We start from the raw sequence: 12,530 nt of genomic DNA on the forward strand, positions 1-12,530 counted from the left end.
TCCCTATATTATATCACCTATTTCAGAAAATTTAAAAAGGAAAAATATGAAAAATATGCTTTAAGCAACTCATTGTCTGAGATTGATAGCGAAACTGGACTTGGACAATGCCAACAAAATTTTTAAAGGGAAATTACAATATTGTCAAACAGATGAAAATATCTTAAATGAAATACAACAAATAAAATTTTATAGTATCTATATATTTGTGTAATTCACAACAATAAAGGGTTAAAAGATTAAAAGAGAAAAACCTTTGATGATTGTTTCAATAGATGACATTAAAAACTTTTGATAAATTTCATAATTAACCAGAAGAGAGGGGAAAGATCTTTTAGCAAGTTTGAAATAAAAGGGATCTGGAATTTCCTTAACCAGATAAAGGGTTATATACCAAAAACCTAGAGTGAGCAATCATATTTGCTGGTAAACTTTTTAGAAGCTTTTCTATTAAAATCAGAAACAAACAAAAACTGTGTGCTATCCTTGCTTCCATTAAGCCAAATGCTAGAGGGCTTAGGCATTGTAATAACACAAGAAAAAGAAATTAAGAATTAAAGAAGAGACCAAACTGACAATGAGAGTAAACCATTTGTGGTGTTTTACAGGAAATTCTTGTTTAAGACCATGGCTCTGCTGTTTTAACTTCAGAGTCTAATGCAAATTATGTTTAAAAAGGTCAGATTCAGTTACAATTGATGGTGTCTCTGTCTCACTTAGCCTAGCTACCTAGTAATAATAAAAGCAATGTTTTTCACTTAGCAATAATGTCTATAGGTTGTACAATTAAACTGGTGAGATTACTTTATCCCACCACCAGTAAGTGGTTTTACAGATTGTAAGGATGTCTGTGAGGAGAAAAAAATGGAACCGGTCTACTCCAACTAACTCTCTCTCTCTCTCTTTTTTTTTTTTTAACTCCCAACTAACTCTTAATATTAATTACTATTTTATGCAAAGATAAAATGAATGTGGTATGAAATAGAAATGTGAATGGAAGGATTTTTGTTTATGTGAAAAGATCCCTTGAACTTACTAGGTTCGAATTGAAATCTGTTCCCATTTTAGATCCTGTCTCAGAGCTTTCAAGTACAAACTGCTTAGCCAAACAGAATCTTAGCTTTCAAAGCTAAGGTAAGGTCGCAGACCCATGGTGTGGTCCAGTCGTAGTGTTTACTGGTAACCTGGACAGAGCACATGGCATGTGCTGTTCTCTGTCACCCACCCCCCCTCTTCCTCTCCACAATCCCATTTCACAATCTGTTTTCACATTTTATGGTTTGTTTATCTTTCCTCTTCTCCTAGGAAGCTGGAATTTTCTTTTTGCTGATCAAATTGAAAATTATTTAAGTGAAAAGAAAACCACAAAGATTTAGGGGTATTTCCATTCAGGAACAAAAATGACCGTTTCGGTTAAATTGTCTTTGAATTACTTTTAACATTGCATATGTAGTTTTAATGTTTTGGTTTTGTTCATTCGAACGTTTCATTGTTTAAAATATTGCTGTTGTAAAATTTGTGGTATTCTCATCCACCCTGTATATCCCAGACCTGTGATTTTTCTTATGTTCACTTCTTTGATAGACTGTAGAGGCTAATATTTACGAGAGGGATTTCCTGGACTAGGTTACAAAATAGACCGTAATTTCTGCCTCATTTCAACTTCAGTGTGTCAACTTGATAGGAGGGGACAGGTGGACATTCTGGTGACCAGAATCTGATAGGGGAGGGTGGAGGCCAGTGATGGATGGCTGTGCCTGATGACAAAATAAGCATTTCCATGAATATGAGTGTGCAGAATAAAATTGGGACCAGCAGATGGTAGAGTTATGCTGTATCTTATTTCTTCCTCAGCTCTGAGATTTTCTGTGGCCGTTTTTTCACAGAAGCCAGCTGGGATTGTCTATTAACTGCCAGCACCCATTGGTTTGGGTAGAAGGAACTTGTTGCTTTCTTTAGAATTTGTTCAGCTTCTCCTTTTCATGTATGGCTTTATGTTCATCTGGTGGTAAAACATGATATTTAACCGCAGAATACGTGAGAACTGACCTTTCCTTGGAGAACATCCCAGCTAGATCCCATTTCTACAAAATGATTATGCTTTGACATCTGGCTTTTTTCCTGTTCCTTTTTTCTTTAATCCTCTGATATTTTAAATTTCTGTGATCTCTGCGATTGCCACTTCAGATCTCATTACTGAAAGTTCTTTTCATGTTGTGAAGAGAAGAAACATTCCTCAGAAAACATCAACACAGAATATAGGGCTGTAATATAAACTTAAACCTAATGAACCTGCTCATTTTAGCTTTCCTTTGTAATATATTGAATTTAATTTACTGATCCAGAGTTCATTTAAGAAATGTGTTTTGGTTTGATTTCTCAAACTTACCTGCTAGTTAAAATAGTTCTGCTATAGACAGAGTAAGATTCATTATAACTAACATTGCCTGGGCTGGTGTCGAGATGTTCTTTAGCATTTGAGATGAAAGAAAGGCAGAAACTACAGATAGGTTTAAGGGACAGAAGCCTGGGAATGCATCTTGGAGTCATGCTTGCTGTATATCCTCGGGAAATCCAGGCTCTAAGAGAAAAGAAGATTCACCTCACACGTGTTGCTTATTTTAGTGTTGTGTCGTCGGCTTCTTTCAGTAGTAGTTTGAATTGGATGGGGATTTAATGATGTGTGAACTATTAAAAATAAGAAAGTAAGTTTGTGGCTGAGAACAGAGATTTAAAAAAAAAAGGAGGGGGGCAAGTGGTAAAATAAAAGCAGGGCAGGAAGAATGGGTCTGTATAGCTGTCGTTAAGAGAGATATTGTTGAGGTGCAGACAGCCAAGCATTAAACCTCGATTCCTGCGTTTGAGGAGGGGGCTGGTGCGTGAAGCTTTACTCAGAAAGCTGTCTTAAGTGTGGCTTGATTCAGGTTGTCTGGCTGACTAGAAAGGTTTTGTTTCCATTCTCACTTCTGTACGTGCCTCCCCTCCATGTATGAAGAATTGCAAGTATTGGGGTGCCTGGTGGCTCAGTCGGTTAAGTGTCCAACTCTTGATTTCAGCTCAGGTCATGATCGCACAGTTTGTGGGATCAGGCCCCTTCTCAGGCTCTGCTCTGACAGCACAGAGCCTACTTGGGATTCTCTCTCTCCCTCTCTCTGCCCCTCCCCACTGATATACACTCTTTCTCTCAAATAAATAAATAAACTTTAAGAAAAAATGAAGAAGTGCAAGTATTAGAAATGTTGTAAAAAAAAAAAAAGGAATAGTTAACTAGAATTTAAATAAAACTTTGAGTAAACAAAGAATATCTATATATTCATGGATTTATTTACCTGAGATGTTTAAGGAATGGCCACAGCTAAATCCAAGTCCTTCCCTGGGGTTTTCTGAGCTCTATCATTTTTCCTCCACTTTTTGGCAGCTTTTTGCTTTGACTTCATTCTCAGACAGGCTCTTTCTGCTAATAGATAACAAAGATGCTCAGCTTCCATCTCACCAGCTTAGAAACCTCAGCAAAAAAGAATGCCTCTTTCCTCCAGTAGTCCCAACGGAAATCCCAGAGTTAACTTTTATTTGCCTAATTTGTGTATATTCCCATCCCTGATCCAGTCACTATAATGTACTGGTTACGCCTGGGTCTTTGTACCTCAGGGGCCTGGGGGTTGGGTTAGCCCCTCCTAAACCATAGAGAATAAGGAGAGGCAAATGGAGGTGCTGTCAACATTAGAAGAGGAATGGGAGGGGCGCCTAGGTGGCTCAGTCGGTTAAGCATCTGACTCAATATCAGCTCAGGTCATGATTTCATGAGTCGATTCGTGAGTTCCAGCCCCTCGTCTGACTCTGTGCTGACAATATAAAGCCTGATTGGGTTCTCTCTCTCTGCCCTTCCCCTGCCCACACACAGGTGCTCTCTCTCCCTCTCTCTCTCTCTAAATAAATAAACTTAAAAAAAAATAGAAGAGGAAGGGGATGCTGGACAGTCAGAAACAACAAAATACCCACCATGTCTGTCTGTCCCCAAAGCTATTGAGTGGGAGAGGCCTTTCCTTCAGCCCAAAGTGCAGTAGCAACTGGGTTCCTGAGATAAACTTTTACTCTTGAGCCTAACCCCTCTCCACATTGCCTCTGTTTTGCCGCAGGTACCTATTTCCCAAGTTTACACTGTGCTGGACTGAGTTTGTAGACATGAAGATTCATGTGCCCTGTGAAACCATTGACTACATTGAAGCCAACTATGGTAAGACCTGGAAGATTCCCGTGAAGACATGGGACTGGAAGCGCTCTCCCCCCAATGTACGGCCCAATGGAGTCTGGCCTATTTCTGAGTGGGATGAGGTTATCCAGTTATACTGAGACAGTAACTTGAAATGGTAGAATTCCTCGTCTGAAACAAAGGTGGATAACTGTTTAAGAAGATACATCTCTATGTGTCAAACGTAAGTAGGAGCCAAAGATATATGTCAGGTTTGAAGACGCAGAGAGTCTTAACCTCTGAGCCATCTGATTTAATCCTCTCATTCTACATTTGTTAAGGAGCCCCCATGTGCCAGGTGCAGTGCTAGGTTACAGTGGAGGAGCAGAGGTGAGTGAGGCACGTGCCTGTCTCTCTTTCCCTTCCCTTTGGTAAGCACCTCAATTTTCCTTGGAGGGAAACACCCTCACCCTTTGAAGAGCTCACACAGAATACGATGTTCTTTCAAGATTTTAGATAATGCCTGGAATGGAACACAGGTTTATCGGGCAAAGCTAAGGAGGGATATACTCGTAGAAAAGAATAGCCCGTTGCTGTTATCAGCAGTGAAGCTTGTATGTTAGTTAGTGCTGCTTTTAAGGTTGTAGAGTCTGAGTTAATATTTAAGTGATCACACTTTAGATGGCCTCAAGAAAAGATGCTAGCAGATTCATTTTACAAGCAACCTGATATGGAGTTCATCTAGAGCACAGGGCATCATTCTACAAGAGAACAAGAGCTTCTTTTTAACTTTGTCAAAGATATGCAAATTTCCATACATTTTCTATTTTTATGTTTGAAATGAAAAGAAAGCTTATGCTTGTGTGAAGCTTAAATTTCCAGCCATTGTGAGAATATTTTCACTGACCTCTATAGCACTTGTTAACAAATCATTCAAGTGAGATCATGCTACCAGACAGGATTTTGAAAGGGTTGTCATTTCATGAAACTTACTTTCCTTATTTCTTTCCCAACCATCTGTTAGGTGGAAATATGAGCTATTCATGGACTTTAATATTTTCTGAACTTATAATCCTTGTACTCCCAATTTTAATGTTAACACTAAAATATTAATGGAAATACCTCTAATTTTTCTAATTGTACTCTTCATTGTACTCATTGATCAGTTACAGTTCCATATCTTTCATTCATGGCCTATAAACAAATTTAAATGATATGTAAACCTACCTGTTCCCTTTCTTCTTCCAGTACTCTCTCACATCTCCAAAAGGAAGATAAATGGCAAACCTGAGAAATGCTTTCTCCCCTGTCCCACCCCCACATCATAGTGTCTGTAAAGTCTGTGTCCATTCTAATTCTATCTCAGTGTTCTATCTGTTGCTTATTGGTGGGACAAGAGCGCAGACTTCCCTGCTTTATCAAGTACCACCCATTCTGAGACCCTTCAGTTTCCTTTTGCACCCTCAGGATATGTTTCTGAGTGGGCTAGGATGACTCAGTCTCCCTCATCTCTTCATGGGTCACTTTAATTACATATTCCAAGTGAGAGGTAAAGGTATACGTAGTCACAATAAGCACTGCTCGCTTTTTCTTTGTCCAGGAAGGAGGCTGAGTCTTACGTTTTGTCTAGGCTGCTTAGGACAACTTTCTGGGCAAGATCACAGATTTTCCTCTAAAACCAGAGAATAATAGGAGTGTCAGAAATGGAAACCAGAGGTCTGAGGGAATGGGCTTGACTGAGTTTTCCTAAAACAAAGTTGGGACAAGTGACCAGCAACCACCCTACTCTATACTTTCAAAACATCAAAACCCTTTTTAAATAAATGGTAACCACTGACCTTCCTCTCTTGGGATGAGATTTCCATGCATCATCATTGGATCTTTTCATAACTAACATCATTAGGTTTTCAGGGACACGTATAGATTACCAGTAAACTTGTCCCCAGATGACAGGCCATTGTAATCAGCTTTCCCTTTGCTGGAAAACCAGTCCATAGAAATCATACCCAAATTCTAAATAGCTGAACCTAATTTAATTTTTCACGGTTGAAAAAATATCAGATAATAACAATAACGTTCCTGGCCAGAATCCACCCTGCTTAGTGAGGACCATTTGCTTGTGCTTAGCATCTAGAAGTGCATACAAAGGTGCATACTCATTTCTGCCCATTTCAAATTGGGGCTTCCACTGTTTACCAAGGGCTCTTACCCGCTCCTATTTAGGTTATTTTTCTTTTATCTGTCCCTGGAGTCCAACGTCTTAAAGTATCCAAAATCTAAGATGTCTTGGCCTCATTGACAGAGGTTCTATATCCTTCCCTCCATAGATCACTGGCAGCTAACGTACCTTTCTTGGCTACCTTCTGGTCTCACAGGCTTCAGCTCTTGGGTCCTACCCTAGTTTGAGGGAGTGAGAGCTTTTCCCCATACTCTGAACGCCAGGCTTGCTTCTGATACAGATTCAGCCATACTTCATCCTGTTGTTTCTCGACAGTTCTTAACTGTGCTGAGTGTCCAGAGACCTTGGTTTGGGTGAATCTACCATCACACCTCATCAAATCACTTTTTTTCCTTCACCTTAGTATTCCAACAATAGTTCTCCTAATATGACCACTTTGAGGTTCACTTTGGCTTACCAGGAGAAAACCTCTTATAGTAACTTGGAGGTTAGGCACCCATGGATGTCTCCAGAGAGATCCTGAGAGGCAAGATTGATAACCTCCCACCTGACAACAGGTGGCCACTCTTCCTTCTCAAGGCAGGGAGTACTTGGCCTTCTCCCCTCTGCTGCAGCTACTGATACCTGGCCCCTGGAATAAAACTGCAGTTCTCAAAATCAGGCATCCCTAAGAAGCCAGGCAGTGGGATGGCCAGTTTCTTTGAATCCCTAGCTACAAACCCTGAAATATGACCACTAGCCGGCAGAATGTCTACCATCCTCCCCAAACAAGTTAACTCTTGAGGGAAAATCATCTTGCTCTTGAGTCTTAAAGACTAGAGGGTCACATTCATTTTCTCCTTATTTTGTAGCTAAATCAGTAAGCTATAGGAGTGATTTGATAAACAACAGAGGCTAAAACTCAGGAGTGCCATGACTTTGGGCCCTGTCCCTGTTTCAGTGCATCATGGCACAGCATCTTAACTCTGATTGAGATATTTGGCAGAGAAGTCATCCAGTGCCTAGGGACTCGGTTTCAGGGTGTTTCTGCCATTCCTCACTTAGTATCTTTCTGCCCAGATTGAGAACCCGAAGTGACAAAGAGATCAAGAAGGAGTGTTTCTTTCTTGTCCAAAATACTTACACTGCTTTCATACCTTTATCTGCAAAATGCCATATCTCCAAAAGGTAAAATAGTTCATGTTTGGAGAATCAGCCTTTGGTCCTGATATTCTTAACATCCAGGAGTACCTGATTCTCTTAAGTTCAAGATGCATCCCATTGCTGCTTCACCCCATCCACCTCCCCAGGAAACAACACCAATCTGCTAAGCACCCACTTCCCAAGAGTCCTTCCTCCTTCCCTTATTGATACCCTCTTATGGATACAAGTAGTTGAGAATAATTCAACTGTGCTCATTCCTCTCCTTCTTTGTGACCCCAAACCATTGTATCCAGTCTTACCATGGCTGCAAAGCTTCTGATGGCACATGGGACAGCAGGGTGTTGCATAGAAAAGCGGGGGTTTGTAGATTGGGGACCAGAGCTGCATCTGAGAAGCACACTTGGAACGAATTTCCACACTCCAGCCTAACACCTCACCCAGTATCACAAGCCTAAGAAAGTCTCCCCCAAGTTTCACCTCCTGGAAAATGAACGATTCTTTCATCCTCAGTATTATAAATCGCCATGGGAAATGTTCCCTCAAAATCTAGTCAGAGAAAGTGCCACATTCCCAACTCCTGATACTTAATTATCATGGGAAAACTCCACTTCCTGACCAGACAAAAGGATATCTTTGAAAAAATGTCCCAGCAGGGGTTTCTCTTTCCTCCTCTTCTTCCTCTGTCATTAAGACCTGGGCTAGGACAGACACCTCTAACATTTCACTTAGGGGAGTCAGCATGTTGGTTTAAAAAGACCACAAACTTCTGAGTTAGGCCCAAGTTTGAATCCTAGCTTCATCTTGTGGGATTTCTGGCAGAGAACCTCTCAGCCTCATTTTCCGCAAAGTGAATTGGGGAGATGAGGTGTATTTCTTAGGATTTTCACTTAGGATAAAATGAAATAAAGTGCTTAGCACTGAGCCTAGTATTACTCAGGAGATGTTCCATTTCCTACTTCCAAGTCTCTTTTCTAATTATTTTTCAAATGGGATTGAAGTAACTATGGTTCAGAACATGAACCTTACTCAGGAGGTTGGGTGACTGAATTTGCTTAGGAAAAAAAATTGTTTCATTGTATCAAGGCATTAAAGGACAAATTATATGGTTCATGAATTCAGAGACATTACCGAGTTGTCTCCTCTAAATAGAACTTGTATTTTCATTTTATTGGTCAAACTTTTGTCTCCTAAAGACTCCTTATATGATCCCTTCTGTTATCTAGTTCCTTCGTCCCAAGCAATTTACTCTCTCTACCTCTGTACATTTGGTACTTGCTCTGCCCCGGGCTTCTTCTTTAATATTCTAGTATATTCTAGAGATAAATTCTCATCTCCTTGTTAGTAAATCTCTACCCAGCCAAAATCAGATGTAAGTCATGATTTACAGAGGGAAAGAATTTGGAATACTTAGTTTCATATAACTATCAGTGCTGATGAATGTCTCTATCGGTGTTTTAATAAAGGAGAGATGAAAATACTCATTTCCACCTTTTTCCATCAAATTTGTATTTCTGTCCCAGGCAAGAATCAACAGGGTATGTGATGCTTTTGTAAGCTTCTCTGCACAGGCTGAAATCTAATGATAGTTTATAAGTCATACAGGCCAGTTCAATAGTGATACCTCTTCACAGGACCAGTACTAAAGTAGGCAAGTCTACATTTTCCTAATGACAAATCTCTGCTTCTGTATTTACAGAACTTCTAGGTTAGGATACCCCCCCTTGGCCTCCCCCAACCCAACCCAATGTAGAGATTATGTGGAAACCCATTAGCCAACCAAGCTGTTGTATACTTACAAGCAGCTCTCACAGTGGGTTTGAAAGGGAGCATGAGGAGAATTAGAAGTACTGTATTTTGTTATATAAAACAATGTACTGTCTCCCGCACCATTAAGAAGAATTACAAGATTTTGTCGTCTTTTGATGACTCATTGAGAGCATGGGGAATAGTTCATGTGTTTGTTAAATGAAAATCGTATGTAGCTATTTGTGTGTCCGTTCCACTTTATAACCAGAAAAACATGATTGTGAATTTTTTAAACAAAGTGATATTTTAAACATGGGTAAATTTCAGTGTATGCTTACCAGTTTACTATTTGGTTTTATTTTCAGGTACAGGTAGTTTGTGGTACTACTGAAAATACCTTTAATATTATTATTTTGATCAGAATTTGTAATATATAATCAGTTTGGGATGATGAATAAAGTCTTTTTAATCACATGAGATATTTGTGTTTATTCTTGAAGTTTGCAGTAGATATTGTTATAGCCACTAACATTCATAAGCAACCTGGCAAAATAGTCCATCTTGCCACCGGTATAGTATTTCTAAAATTAAGATAAAATGAAGTCATATGGGTGGATCCTAATCGAATATGACCGAGTCCCATAAGAAGAGATTAGAATACAGACAGGCACAGAGAGAACACTATGTGAAGATTAGAGAGAAGGTGGCCATCTACAAGTCAAGGAGAGAGGCCTGCAGAAGAAACCAACCCTACCAACACCTTGATCTTGGACTTCTAGACTACAGAACTGTGAGAAAATAAATGTCTGTTTTAAGCCACCCAGTCTTCATTAGGCAGCCCTTGATTAATGCAGTAATCAAGACAGTGTGGTATTGGTAAAGAGACACATAGATCACCTGACGAGAATAAAGAAGCCAGAAATTGATACACAAATGTGCTCACCAGGATTGTTGATCAAAGAGCAAAAGCAATTCAGTGGAGGCAAGGATAGCCATCTCAACAACAATAACAAAAATAACCTCAACTTGAAATTCATACTTTATACAAAAATGAACTCAGGTATAATGTACTAAAATGTAAAACTACGAAACTTTCAGGAAAAAAAATAAAATCTTAATGATCTAGGACTAGGCAGAGCTCTTTCTTAAGACTTGATACCAAAAGCACAATTCATAAAAGGAAAAATTGATAAGTTGGACTTCATCAAAAATTAAAATTTGCAGCTCTGCAAAAGCCTACCAGAAAAGGATGGAAAGTCAAGCTACAGACCAGGAGAAAACATTTGCAAACAACATGTCTGACAAAAGACTAGCATCTAGAATATATAAAGAACCTGAACCCTCAACAGCTTAGAAAAATCCAAATAGAAAATGGGCAAAAGACATGAATAGACATTTCCCTGGAAAAGATCTACAGGTGACAAGCACGCTAAAAAGATGTTCAACGTCATTAACCAAGCAGTCAAAAGCAGTAGCCAAAGCAATCCTGAGAAAGAAGAACAAAGCTGGAGGCATTACACTTGCTGGTTTTACACTAAATTATAGTGCTATACTAATCAATACAGTACTAGCATACAAACAGACACATAGACCAATGGAACAATTGAAAGCCTAGAAATAAACCCCTGCATAAACAGTCAACTAATATTTGACGAAGGAGCCAAGAATACTGAACAGAGGAAATACAGTCTCTTTAATGGGCTGGATGGAGCGCCTGGGTGACTCAGTTAAGCATCCGACTTCCGCTCAGGTCATGATCTCCCAGTCCGTGAGTTTGAGCCCTGTGTGGAGCTCTGTGCTGATAGCTCAGAACCTGAAGCCTGCTTCAGATTCTGTGTCTGCCTCTCTCTGCCCCTTCCCCGCTCACACTCTGTCTCCCTCTCTCAAAAATAAACATTAAAAAAATTAAAAAATAAAAATAAATAAGTGGGGCTGGGAAAACTTGGATATTCACATGCAAAAGAATGAAACTAGACTTCTATCTTACACCACTCACAAAAATTAACTCAAAATGTATTTGCATAAATGTGAGGCTTGAAACCATAAAACACCTAGAAGAAAATGGGAAAAAAACTTCCTTGACATTGCTCTTGTCAATGGTTTTTTGGATATGTCACAAGAAGCACCAAATCCAACAAAAGTGAAAGTAAACAAGTGGGACTACATCAAGGTTAGAAGCCTCCACAAAGGAAAGGAAACAACAATGAAAAATAACCTATAGAGTGGGAATAAATATTTGCAAACAATATATCTGATAAGAGGTTAATAGGCAAAATATGTAAGGAACTCCTACAACTCAATAGCAAAAAGTAGCATAATCCAGTTAAAAGTAGGCAAGGAAACCGAATAGACATTTTTCCAAAAGAGATACTCAAGTGGCCAAAAGGTACATGAAAAGGTGGTCAACATCACTAATCATCAGGAAAATGCAAATCAAAACTTCACATCTGTTAGAATGGCTGTTATCAAAAAGAAAAGAGCCAAAAAGTGCTGATGAGAATGTGCAGAAAAGGGAACACATACGCACTGCTGGTGGGAATGTAAATTGGTGCAGCCACTAGGAAAATGGGATGAAGCTTCCTCAGAATATTAGAAATAGAGCTACCATACTACGATCCAGCAGTTCCACTTCTGGATGTTTATGTGAAGGAAACGAAATCATTATGGCGAAAAGACTTCTGCATCCTCTGTACATTGTAGCTTTACTTACAATAGCCAAGATATGGAAACAACCTAAGTATCCATCAAGGCATGAATGGATAAGAGGATGTGGTATATATAGAGAGACAATGGAATATTATTTAGCCACAAGAAAGAAGGAAATCCTGCCATTTGTGGCAACATAAGTGAACCTTGAAGGCATTATGTTAAGCGAAGTATCAGAGAAAGACAATTACTGTATGATCTTGTTTGTACGTGGAATCTAGAAAAACAAAATTCATAAACAGAGAAGAGATTGGTGGTTGCCAGAGAAAGAGGGTAGGGACAGGGATAATTGGGTGAAGGTGGACAAAAGGTACAAACTCCTAGTTATGAGATAAGTTCTTGGGATATAATGTACAGCATGATGAGTCCAGTTAACAATACTGTATTGTATATTTGAAAGTTGCTAAGAGAACCGAAGTTAAAAGTTCTCATCACGAGAAAACAAAACCTTGAGCCACGTGAGGTGATGGATGTTAACTAAACTTGTCATCATTTCACAATACATACGTATCATCTATCATATATTATGTTGTACACCTTAAACTCAAACAGTGTTATAGGTCAATT

At 39.2% G+C, this 12,530-nt stretch overlaps 1 protein-coding gene and 1 long non-coding RNA gene across 4 annotated transcripts in view; one reads left to right on the forward strand and one right to left on the reverse strand.

Moving 5' to 3' along the window:
• Nucleotides 1-5,504, reverse strand: part of LOC132663121 (uncharacterized) — a 39,816-nt gene extending 34,312 nt beyond the window's left edge. For all 3 annotated transcript variants that reach the window (XR_009602919.2, XR_013551708.1, XR_009602917.2), the window contains exons 1-3: nt 5,417-5,504; nt 3,330-3,457; nt 2,050-2,205 (exon numbers count right to left, since the gene is read on the reverse strand). This is a non-coding gene — a long non-coding RNA (uncharacterized LOC132663121). The remainder of the gene's footprint in view (nt 1-2,049; nt 2,206-3,329; nt 3,458-5,416) is intronic.
• Nucleotides 1-12,530, forward strand: part of FKTN (fukutin) — a 76,583-nt gene that overhangs the window by 58,165 nt on the left and 5,888 nt on the right. The window contains 1 exon segment of the mRNA XM_081790930.1: nt 4,137-4,234. Coding sequence (XP_081647056.1) covers nt 4,137-4,234 — 98 coding nt within the window.

This window comes from Panthera onca, chromosome D4 (assembly GCF_046562875.1).
Source record: "Panthera onca isolate mPanOnc1 chromosome D4, mPanOnc1 haplotype 2, whole genome shotgun sequence".
NCBI classification, from domain to species: domain Eukaryota; kingdom Metazoa; phylum Chordata; class Mammalia; order Carnivora; family Felidae; genus Panthera; species Panthera onca.